We start from the raw sequence: 12,714 nt of genomic DNA, 5'->3' as shown, positions 1-12,714 counted from the left end.
CTTAGGGAATAATCTTCTTAGGAGTGATAATGGTATTTACATGTTGAAGTGTCATAATGTCTATACTCTCAGTTAAGCAAATACACACACACACACACACACACACACACACACATACACACACTGTTTAATCTAAGTGATGGATATTCAAATGTTTATTAATTTTTTCAATATGCTTGAAAACTGTCATTAAAAATATTTTAAAAAAGAATTAAGATATAATCTTGACAAAGATGATCTAATCCATTCTCTTCTTTCAACAATGTGAGAAATGGAGCCCAAAGCACCACAGATAATGCAGGCCTTTTCAAGAGATTAAAACTCAGGCAGGTCTGCAGAATCTTAGTGCAAACTCTTTCCATGTGCCAGAAACCTAGGACCAGAGACAAAAACTGATGTGGGACAAACATATACATACACGTACATATAAAAAAGGTGGGTTTTTTTTAAGTTTATTTATTTATTAATACTACACCCAGCGTGGGGCTGGAACTCACGACCTCACGACCTCACCTGAGTGGGTGAGCCAGGCACCCCATGTGCATGCAAAAAAGTGAAACACATTTCTGATGTTTAATATGTGACAATGATTAAAATTACAAAAGAATAAAAATATGCTAAAGATTGTAACACCTTGCTACATCAGAATTTTGTATCAAATAACCTCAGAATGCAGCATTAAATGGGAATTAGCACACAAAAAATCCATTTAAATACCATCACCTATATATTGTCTCGCAACTGGTCTATTAATTGTGGCAACTGTGCCTTCCTAAAATCTGACAACATACCTTAATAACTTCATATTTCACCTACCCCTCCACAAGCTTCTTGCCAGTCCGCCAAAATGCCAGGTTTTCTCATATTGCTATACAAATAATTTCCTCTGCCTTCTACTTTGTCTCCATCTACTCCTCTTTCAAGACCAACTACTTATATCCCCTCTTCAGTGAAGCTTTCTCACCCTGCTCCCCACTATTCTCTGAACTTCCATAATACTTTTTCCATTGCTGTAGAGGCTTTAAAAAAAATTTTAATGTTTATTTTTAAAGGAGAGAGAAAGAAAAAAAAGAAAAAAGAGGGAGGGGCAGATGGGGTGGGGGAAAAAAATAAAGGAGAGAGAAACAGAGAATGTGCAGGGGAGGGACAGAGAGAGAGAGAGACACAGAATCCAAAGTGGGCTCCAGGTCTGAGCCGTCAGCACAGAGCCCCACGTGGGGCTCAAACTCCCAAGCTGTGAGATCATGACCCGAGCAGAAGTTGGACGCTTAACCGACTGAGGCACCAAGGAGCCCCAGTGTAGAGGCTTTTAAAACTTTTCCTAATTAAATGCATGATTCCTCTACTCAACCATAGGCTACTTGATATCAGAGAGCAGGCCTTATTTATATGGTTAGCTATAAGCACTGGCAGTTAGAAATAATGGAGGCTGGCTATTTTTAAAAGTTCCAGTTTAAAAAAATAAAATGTTTGCCCTGAGTTGAAAGTGATAGTTTATCATGAAGCATAACCAAGTGATCTGGACTATCTGTTACTCTGCCCCTTTGACACTCTTGTCACATAGTCCACAAGCACGGAAATGATCTGAACTGATGCAAAGAGGCCTGCCCTAGCTCATACCTATGAGCCAATCATAATACATGCAAAAAATTATCTGAAGGGTTTTGAGGACTTCATGAGAAAAGTCCAAAAGTCACTACTTCATTATTTAGTCAAGTCTTGATATATCAAGACCTCACTTACACTCAAGTAAAATTCACTTAAAATGACTTTCACACATTAGGATGTTTTTGTTTAGACATCTAACTTGAACAGAAATTCCATTTCCGAAAACAGAGCAATAATGGAAATGCCTAAAAGTTTTACTGCAAACACGCAAAAAACGGCATTACAACACTCAATGCATACTCAGCAATATTTAACCTCTCAGCTCAATATATGGAATATATTCAAAAACAAACTTGATTGTTGCTGACTGCAAGTCAAAAGTGGCTGATGCAAGGTGAATACATGCTGATTGTTCTCGGCCAACACACATGCATCTTTAAGTACATACGCGTTAGTAAAGTCTCAACCTATGGTCCTTGAACTACCAGTGAATCATGAGGAGCTTGCTGGTAGCCTAGTATGCCCGATAAGCAGAAGCAGAAAGCTGGGTAGGGATGGTGAGGGGCGGCGGGAAGAATCAGGTGCAATGGTCCACCAAATGAAGATAAACCATTCAGGTGGTCTGCAGTAAGGAAAAATGAGAGAATCACTAAATCAGCAAATTGATCATCATGCCCAATTAATATGATTATGTTGTTTAACGAAATCAATCTAATGCTTTCTTGCAACAAGAGAAGAATGTGTCTTGGTCAAAAGCCGCAAGAGAGATAACTAATTCATAAACACAATGGCAAAAGTTCCTCACTACAAGAGAGTAACACTCAATAATCATTCCTATTAGAAGACTCACATAAGTATAGTACCACTAGCAGGTGCTGCCAAAGCTCTGCATTTGCAGTAAGAAAATCAGATTTTAAAATAGGGGCGCCTGAATGGCTCAGTGAGTTGAGCGTCCGACTCTTGATTTCGGCTCAGGTCATGATCCCACAGTTGTGGGCTGACAGCATGTTGACTACTTGAGACACTCACACTCTCTCTCCCTCTCTCTCTCTCTCTCCCCATCCCCCCATTGCATTTGCTTGTGCTCTTTCACTCTCTCAAAATAAATAATAAACTAAAACAAAAATGTTTAAACAAAAAAATAGGGGCTCCTGGCTGGCTCAGTTGGAAAAGCATCCAACTCTTGATCTAAGGGTTGTGAGTTCAAGCCCCATGTTGGGTGTAGAGATTACTTAAAAAATAAAATCTTAAAAAAAAAAAAGTAAAATCCATCTATTAAAATTTCTCCATAAGAGAGGTGTTACAGGGGCACCCAGGTGGCTCAGTTGGTTGAGCATCTGACTTCGGCTCAGATCATGATCTCGCAGTTCGTGAGTTCCAGCCCTGCATCGGGCTCTGTGCTGACAGCTCGGAGCCTGGAGCCTACTTCAGATTCTGTGTCTCCCTCTCTCTCTGCCCCATCCCCACTCATGCTCTGTCTCTCTCTGTCTTAAAAATAAATAAAACATTAAAAAAAAATTTTTTTAGGGGCGCCTGGGTGGCGCAGTCGGTTAAGCGTCCGACTTCAGCCAGGTCACGATCTCGCGGTCCGTGAGTTCGAGCCCCGCGTCGGGCTCTGGGCTGATGGCTCGGAGCCTGGAGCCTGTTTCCGATTCTGTGTCTCCCTCTCTCTGCCCCTCCCCCGTTCATGCTCTGTCTCTCTCTGTCCCAAAAATAAATAAATGTTGAAAAAAAAAAAAAAATTTAAAAAAAAAAAATTTTTTTTAAAGAGAGGTGTTACAGACTAGGATCATCAAAAATCAGAATGAAGATTCTTATCATTTCCAATGGCATAAAGATTCTACCCATAGTATATAGCACTAGCAACTGATTTTTTTTTTAATGTTTATTTTTGAGAGAGAGAGACAGAGTGTGAGCAGGCGAGAGGCAGAGAGAGGGAGACACAGAATCGAAGCAGGCTCTAGGCTCTGAGCTGTCAGCACAGAGCCCAATGTGGAGCTCGAACCCACAAACTCTGAGATCATGACGTGAGCCCAAGTGGACACTTAACCAACTGAGCCATCCAGGCGCCCCCTAGCAACTGATTCCTAAATAAAATCAGAGATGAAAAAAACCCAGGCCATTTACTATCCATAGCAAGAATCTTTAAAAATGCCATTCCAACATAAAGTCCAAGATAATCTTGACTGGGAAAAAATGTCAACCTTTTATTTGCTAGAAAACTGAAAACAAAATTGGACTAGCCAGGGATATAATATCCCATGTCTATTTTTAATAAAAACTTGAGTGCTTAAATCTCTTTCCAAAGAGGATTCAGCTTTCCCCACATCTCAGTATTTTCCAACTGTAGCGTCCCCGACCTAAATTTTGTTCTCATACCTACAGCCTTCCTACCCAGAGTTCCCCTGGATTTCCAACACACACCTTCTTGCTGCCTATTTTCCTTTTGGTCTTCCCCCACAGCTATACTCATTCTGGTAAAATCAAGCATCCTCTGCTTTATATCCAGTAAATGCCTCCTATTTTGTAGTATGTCTTTCTCCAACTGGCATAAAATTTTATGCATCCTACTCATAAAGCCACAGAGCTACCAGCCCAGAAAATAGGAAAAATTTTTACTTCAACTGTCACACTAAGGAGAAGGGCAGCCTAATCATCAGCCCTCCTCATGCTCAGTTCTACTTCATTTTTAATTATAGACCCAGTCCTAAGAGTAGAAGCGTAAGAAAATTCAATCAGCAAACTAATTAGATGATGTGAAGAATATATGGGACATTGAAAATACATAAGATAGAGATATGAATGATATTCTTGAAGAAAAAAACCAGTGTTTTGTAGAGAAATGTGTTTGTTCTGAAGTATATCAACCTCAAAAGGCCTACTGGTATATTCTAGGGCTGGATGCCCAAGAAGTCTACCTTGAGTCTGGATGTGAGTAATACACTACAGGTAGAATTTCTGCAAACACCACACTAGAATGAGAAGTTAACAAAATAAATTATTTTCTGAAATTGTAAGAATGGTCAGGTCCTTCTTCTGTGAAATTTTCATGACTCAGTTCTTAGTACTTTCTTCTTCTTTTCACTTACTTATAGCAGACATTTTCTTTTACACCTTCAGTCAACCTCCCCCAAAGACTCAAAATCCACATTCCTAATCCTGAATAAGAAAGAGTTCCATATCTAAACATCTGCACCACCCTACATGATGTCCCAACTTAAAAATTCTTGCGTCAACTAAACCTTGGCATACTGAAAGGCAAATTATAGCTTGCCCCAGATAGCTCTTTCTTATTCCCCAAAACCTGCCAAGCCACCTCAATATTCCTGGTCACCCAGATTCACAAACATGGGTTTACAGATCTTCCCTGACTTAGGACGAGGTTACGTTCCAATAAACCTATCGTAAATTGAAATCATCATAAATTGAAAATGCATTTAATACAACTAACCTACAGAACATCATAGTTTAGCCTAGCCTACCTTAAATGTGCTCAGAACACTTACATTAGCCCACAGTTGGGCAAAATCATCTAACACAAAGCCTAATACCACGTAATTTGTCGAATACTATACTGAAGGTGAGAAACAAAATGGTAAGAGTATCCGTTGCTTACCCTCATGATCCTGACCACGTGGCTGACTGGGAGCTGCAGGTTGCTGCCTCTGCCCAGCATCAAGAGAGTATCATATCACCTATCATCAGCCATGGAAAAAAAACTAAATTCAAACTCTCAAGTATGGTTTCTACTGAATGTGTATGTATCACGTTGCACCACTGTAAAATTGAAAAATCCTAAATTGAGCCATCGTAAGTCGGGGGCTGTCTGTATTTTACTTTCTTTTCTATACCCCTTTATCCAATATAGTCCCAATTCATGCCATTTTTTTCCTAATGGGTTCCTTGCTCTAATCTCTTCCCACTGTAAGCAATCCTGTACAGTGCTTCTCAAACTTCAATATGCAGAGGAACCATTTGAGAATCTAGTTACAATGAAGATTCTGATTTACTAGGTCTGGGGGCGGGCCTGAGATTTTGCACTTCTAACATACTCCCAGGTTACAGCAAAACTGCTGGTAGCGGGACCACCTTTGAGCAGCTCAGATCACTATTTTCTTTTATTCCCTCAGCACTTGCGCAGTTTATCCTATAGTATATTTATCTGTTTACCAGTGTTTTACAGTTGTTTCATGTGTGCATATTTTATTATGCTTTCCTAAAAAAGGCTTCTGACATATTCAAGAAATAAGATCATGATTCCTTTTTTGGAACAACAGCAACCAACCCAATGTTGGGCATATTGTGGGTTTTCAATGCCTTTTGATTGTGAAATGCTTCTACGGAAAATGTAACAATCATCTCTTGATTAAGAAGTCAAAGTAGATTTATGGATTACTTTTGTCAACTTTTTAAAAACCATTTCACTACTAATCAACCTTTTCACCACATAAGACAGAAAATAAACTTCAAATAGTTTTCTATTCATAGTTAAGAAAGCAAATGTTAGTTAAGTTAGACTTATGAATTACCGGTTAAAGATTTATTCTTTCTCCATCAGTGAAGGATTAGTTAAATATACATTTAAAACAAAACCCAGAAGCCCAGGCAACAAAAGAAAAAATAAATTTGACTTCATTAAAATTAAAAACTTTTAGCCTGGGTGGCGCAGTCGGTTAAACGTCCGACTTCAGCCAGGTCACGATCTCGCGGTCCGTGAGTTCGAGCCCCGCGTCGGGCTCTGGGCTGATGGCTCAGAGCCTGGAGCCTGTTTCCGATTCTGTGTCTCCCTCTCTCTCTGCCCCTCCCCCGTTCATGCTCTGTCTCTCTCTGTCCAAAAAAAAAACGTTGAAAAAAAAATTAAAAACTTTTATGCATCAAAGGACACTACCAAGAGAGAGTAAAGATGGGGCACCTGGCTAGCTCAGTTGGTAGAGCATGGGATTCTTGACCTCAGGGTTGTAAGTTCAAGCCCCACCTTGGGTACAGAGATTACTTAAAAATAAAATCTTAAAAACAAAAAAAAGTGAAAAGATGGGAGAAAATATCTTCGAATCATGTATCTGATAAGAGTTTATATACAGAATATACAAAGGCCTCCCACAACACAACAACAAAAAACCCCAAAACAACCCAATTAAAAAACAGGCAAAGGACTTAAACAGACATTTCTCCAAAGAAGATAAACAAACGTCCAAGAAGCACTTTAATTAAAAGATGCTCAACATCACTAGTCATTAGGGAAATGCAAACCAAAACCACAGTGAGATACCCACTACAAGGGCTATTAATTTTAAAAATGGGAAATAACAAGTGTTGATGAAGATATGGAGAAACTGAAACCCTTGTATGTTGCTGGTAGGAATGAAAAATGATGCAGCCACTGTGGTAAAGTTTGGCAGTTCCTCAAAAAAGTAAACCATTTAACCTAGCAACTCCACACCTAGGTATATTATATCCAAAAGAACCAAAAACAGGGACTCAAACAGCTCTTTGTACACCAAAGTTCATAGCCACGTTATTCACAATAGCCAAAAAGTGGACACAGCCCAAATGTCTGTGTAGAAGAATGGATAAACAAAATGTGGTATATACATACAATGGAGTATTATTGAGCCGTAAAAAGGATGAGGTACTGATACTTGCTACCACAGGATTAACCTGAAGACATTATGCAAAGTGAAATACATCAGAAAGAAAAGGACAAATACTGTATGATTCTACTTATGTGAAATATCTAGACTTGGTAAATTCACAGAGAAAAAACTGAGATTTAGAAGTTAACGGGTTGGGAGAGGGGAGAAGAAATACTCCTTAATGATCTAGAGTTTCTGTTTGAAGAGATGAAAAATTTTAGAAATACATAGTTTCTAAAACTATGGGGGGATGGCTGCACATGGGGATGGTGAATGTAATTAATGCCACTAAATTGTACACTTAAAAATGGTTAAAATGGCAAATTTTATATGTATTTTGTCACAAATTTAAAAATGAAACTAGAAAAAAAGAGAAACTAGCATTTTCTATCATAGCACTGAGTTCAAGTTCTGCCTGCCATTTATAAACAATGCAATGTTAAGCAACTTAATTTCTCTCAGGTTCAATCCATCCATAAAATAGAAATATTATCCACCTTCCAGAGTTATTGAAGAGTAAATGAGAAAACCAAATCACTGAGCACAACATCTGTTACATAATACTGGATAAATGGTAGTTATTATTCAAAAACCACTGTTAACTCAAGTAGGTGTCTATAAGGCTGCTATAAATGGATACCCAAAAGAATTCCATGATATTCTCAAGACATTATGAAATAAAGAAATGAATGGCCAGCAGTTAGTTATCCTGCTGTAAACCTGGAAACTTGTGACCACCGAGGGTTAGTCCCCTTGGGATATCACTGACTATGCAAAACAAAAGATACACCCAGAAAGTGAGAACCCACTTTCTACATCAAGTTCATTAAAGAGGTGAACAAAATAATAGTTGGCTGTCTTCAACTAATTTCACTTTACTGTTTTTTCCCCACATACTTATTTTTAAAAATCATGAGATTTCATTCCTTAGCCAATGCCATGGACTACATAAAGCCTTGTCTAGAGGTCCTGAGTTCCAACCCCAGCATCACAATGTCACATCATAATAAGGCAGACAACTATACAGAACATGCTGTCTAAAAAATGTTCTAGGAACATGGAAGCCTGAAGTGAACTGCTAAATAATCTTGTATAATGTATATACTATACTTGTCTTGATGAAAATTAGGCTTTTAAAAAATGATCAAACTAGCTGAAACTCAGAAACTGAATTCTAGGCAAGATATGCCAGAGGAAGATACTACAAATGATTCCAAAATAACATATAACACAAATCTTATAATGTGGGTTAAGCAATTTCCATATTCTACAGTCTTTTGCAAAAATTTCTCAAATTCCTTCAAAGTACATCCCTTAGTAAGCAAGTTTTTTTCCTATACGCAATTACTTGCATGCACAAGAGACTTAGATCCAGAGGGAAAGAGAAAGTACAGTATCTCAAATGGCCAAAAAGATTTTTAAAACAGTCATTTTTTACTAAGGTTACCTGATATTCAAGAGTCAAACCAATCTAGGGGCACCTATGTGGCTCAGTCGGTTGAGCGTCTGACTCTTGATTTCAGCTCAGGTTATGATCTCAAGGTTGTGAGATCGAGTGCTCAGTGTGGAGTCCACTTAGGATTCTCTCTCCCTCCCTCTACCCTCCCCAATTCACACACTCTTTAAAAAAAAAAAAAAAAAAGTCAAACCAATCTAAAATGGTGAGACTTGAAAACAATGTGAATGTAAAACTGTCATGAAAAATTACTTCATGTTGATAAAAGAATTTTTCATAACACAAATGTCCAGGTGAAAACTACAAACCATCAATTTATGTTTGAAAAGCAAAGGATCTGTGCCAACACCCTTAGGAAAAATACTCTTTCCCTTCTCAACAAAAACTACTATAATAAAGTAAAAACTATTTAATGTGTTAACCTAAAACACTCACCTGAGCTAATTCCTTTAAACCGCAATTAACTCTTAACTATCGTGACAATAATGAAGAACAAAGTCTTCTATAAATTCCAAAAACAATGCTTTTATCCCACGCAGCCCCTTCCTCTACTTCTTCCACTCGTTACATGAGGCCCATACTTTCTCTTCAGAAGAAAAGTAAGAGGTTTTGTGGTTGGTGTTCCTTTTTTCTAAATTTTACTTTAGAAAGTTATAGCGCAGCTTAAGGTCCAGAGATCTCAGTTCTCAAAGAAACTAATACTATGGTTATCTAACTAGACACTACTGGTAATAAATTACCAAAAGCTAAGACTTCATGCTTTTAAAGGCCCGTGCTAATAATGCCTGGCTGGTCCTAAGTCACATTACCAAAAGGTTTTCAATAAATTGGTTCAAATTCATTACCAAGAAGAGAAAAATGTTTATTAAAATTTTTAAATGAGTGTAAAACAAATTAGATCTAACTGAAACTAAACACTACCAGGGTGGCCTGGCTGGCACAGTCAGTAGAGCATGTGACTCTTGATCTCGGGGTTGTGAATTTGAGCCCCGCATGGGTTGCAGAGATTACTTAAAAAATAAATAAATAAAATATTTTTTTTTAAGTTTATTTATTTTGAGAGAGAGAAAGTGCAAGAGGGTAGGGGCAGAAAGGGAGCGGGGAGAAAGAATTCCAAGCAGGCTCCACGCTGTCGGAGCAGGGCCCAATGCAGGGCTTGATCCCACAAACGGAGATCATGACCCTAGATGAAACCAAGAGTCAGACGCCTAACCAGCTGAGCCACTGAGGCATCCCAAATTTAAAATCTTAAAACAAACAAACAAAAACCCACTATTTATAGCACATACTAGTGTATTTTGGTACCACTAATGATCACTTCAATTGCAGGAAGAATCATTTTGACCCCCAATTTGACCTTAACCCAGGGCTGTTTTAAATCATGCGCTTTTAATCTTCTGCTTCGTCCTCACTGGGGATCTCACTGTTAATGTGCCACCAAAACACAATGCTACGACTTGAAATGCACTATTAAGTAGTGTTTTCGTGGACAATTTTTTTTTCACCACACACTTCAATGAACCCTCAAACTATTCGTCCAGGATTTAATCATACAAGAAACCCACAGATTTTAATCAAGTGGCATGGCAAAATATCATGTAATTCAGGAAATTTATCAGCTAAATGTTAGTGTACACGGTTTACAGATGGAGCTCCAGGGACAGGGCGAGCAATTGGTCCAAAAAGCTAGTAAAAGAAAAAGTTGTAAACCCTCTCATCCCCCCCCCCCCCCAAACGATTTAGTTTAGGAACTTATAAATACGTCTTACATTCTGAGACATCTAACAGAAGGTTGGAACGGAACCAGCACTGTCATCTTTGCTATTCCTAGCTGTTTCTTCTTTAACTACAACATTCTGCCCTCTACACAAGCTATAGAGCGGCCTCAGCCAAAGGTCATTTAAGCAAAGGTAGAATTAATTGTATTGTTACACTGTTATACTACAATGCCGATTGAATTAAAGAGCTCTCCTCCGCCAGCTGCTATTTACAATAAATTAGAAGTGCGTTCCGTGTTCGAAAACTTTTAAAGCGCTGGGCTAAGTCGGACTCCTGCATTTGTACTTTTACTCTACGTATTTTCCTTTACGTAAGGCGGATAGGAATTCAACTAGCCCACCCCGACAGCAAACTGGCCCAACACCCGCAAGCCGTAGCAAGAAGCCACGTTTTCCTCGGGCGGACGGTTTCCCCACCCCTCCTTAAAATAATGCGTGTGGCCACTCGAGACTTCCCCAGCCAAGCTCCAGAAACTTGCAGGTTTAAATGGCCAAATTGGAACCAACCAGGGCAGCTGTCATCTGAAACTCAGGAAAGCTGAGACCAGCCAACTCTGCCGAACGAGGAAGGGTGCGGAGAGATGTGGCGGGGCCCGTCGGAGGGAATGCATTAAGCTCCCCTCCCCAACCCCCCATCAATTCGCTTTTCTGCAACCCCAGCGCCGCCATCCTGTTCCTGAATAATTAAACGGGCTGGAGAGGGGGTGAGGTGGCCAAGAAAGGCAGTTTCTGGTCCGAGTTTCCCGAGCCGAGGCGGTGGGGTCGAGAGGCCGAGGGCTACATCCCCGGCGGGCGAAGGACTTTCCTCAGGGGCCGGCAGGGCAAGGGGCGACCCCGCGGCCGGCGGGGCGGCCGGAAGCGGAGCGCGGGGAGTGACGTGGAGGAGGGGATGACAAAGGGGCTCAGGGGCCCCGGCCGCGCGGCCCGCGGGCCCGCAGGGGCCGGGACAGGTGGCCGGGCCTGGCCGGGAACAATGGGGGGCCGAGGCTGCCCCCTGGCGCTCACCTACCTCCGGTGCCCTCCGAGTTCTCGTTGAGGCTGCCCGAGGAGTCGTGCTGGGCGCCCACACACCCGCCCATGGGGGCCCCCGGCGCCTCGTCCGCCACCTCCGGGCGCTCGTCCGGCCCGCCGCCGCCGCCGCCGCCTCAGCCTCCTCAAGAGCCGCCGCCGCCGCCGCCGCCACCGAGCCCCGGACAGGCGCGCCGCTCCGCTCGCCCGCCGCGGCCCAGCCTCCGCCCCCCTCGCCGCTCCACCCACCGCCTTGGCTCGGCCCCTTCCTCCGCGCCCACTTCTACCTCAGCCCCCGGGCCGCCCGCCCGGCAGGCCTGGCCCGCGTGCCGCCCTCGCCTCCGGCTCGGCCCCGCCAGGCCAGGGCCGGCCCATCCCGGGAGGGCCGCAGCGCCCGCCTCGCCCGCTCACTGCCCCGCACACCCGCGTCCAGGCGAGCCCCGCGCCGGCGCCGCCAGTCCGCCAGGCCCCATCGGCCCCCGCCCCGCGGCGCCGCCCTCCGCACCCGCGGCCTGGGCTCAACCGGGCCCGCCCGGAACGGCCGGCGGGGGCGGGGCCGCGGGAGGCCGCGCGCTGATTGGCTGCGGGAGGGGCCGCGAGCCGAGGGCTGGGGCGGTGGGGAGGGCAGGGGAAGGGAGGGGAGGGGAGCTCCGAGCTGGAGGAGCGGAGGCGAACTGCGGATCTGTCCGGGGAAGAGGCAGGGAAAGGAGGCGTGGAGGAAGGATGGGGAAAGAAGAGAAGAAAAGGAGAGAGAAGGGAGAGGCAGCAGGAAAGGAGGAACAAAAGTGAGAAAGGAGATGTAGAGAGGGGCGAAATCGAGTTTCTGGCTGCTCCTCGGGCGTCAGCTTTCTCTTTCTCTGCGAAGCGAGTCAGAGGGGGCACAGAGAAGTAATAGAAGCCTCGTAGGCGGAAACGGGGCTGGTTCCCAAATAACTGGCGAAGGCGGGTGGGGGGTTCTTGGCCGAAGGCTGAGGTTCCAGCACCTTTGGGATTTGTGTAGAATTCAGTAGATTGGTACGCCGAGTCTGGGCTTCCCCTTGCCTGCACCGCTCCCACGAGACCCCCCCCCCAAATCACTGTGCCCCATTATGAGACGTAGAAGCGGTCATTGTGGTTGCAAGCTGGACTCAGATTACAGAGGCGAGGCATTCCGTGTAGGAGAGATAAGCGCTGACCGTAGTTCTGAGGGCGTGGGTTCATTTCATCTCCACGGGATTGATTATTCAGACAC

General features: G+C 42.9%; 1 protein-coding gene across 3 annotated transcripts in view; it reads right to left on the bottom strand.

Annotated features, from left to right (window-relative positions):
- The window catches only part of UBTD2 (ubiquitin domain containing 2), a 64,591-nt gene extending 52,101 nt beyond the window's left edge, over nt 1-12,490 (bottom strand). Inside the window, exon 1 of one of the 3 annotated variants that reach the window (XM_047868887.1) lies at nt 12,467-12,490. Coding sequence is in view for 1 of the 3 variants with exons in the window: in XM_047868879.1 (XP_047724835.1) it covers nt 11,485-11,554 (70 nt within the window). In the remaining 2 variants the exon portion in view is untranslated. Of the gene's footprint in view, nt 1-10,982; nt 11,237-11,484; nt 11,674-12,466 lie in introns of those variants that run through there. The other 2 variants (XM_047868879.1, XM_047868884.1) reach the window with 2 other exon arrangements.
- Nucleotides 12,491-12,714: the final 224 nt, after the last annotated feature.

The sequence above is a fragment of the Prionailurus viverrinus genome, chromosome A1, assembly GCF_022837055.1.
Source record: "Prionailurus viverrinus isolate Anna chromosome A1, UM_Priviv_1.0, whole genome shotgun sequence".
Classification (NCBI taxonomy): domain Eukaryota; kingdom Metazoa; phylum Chordata; class Mammalia; order Carnivora; family Felidae; genus Prionailurus; species Prionailurus viverrinus.
Note: the sequence above shows the minus strand (reverse complement) of the source record. Positions and strands in the feature narration are given on the sequence as shown.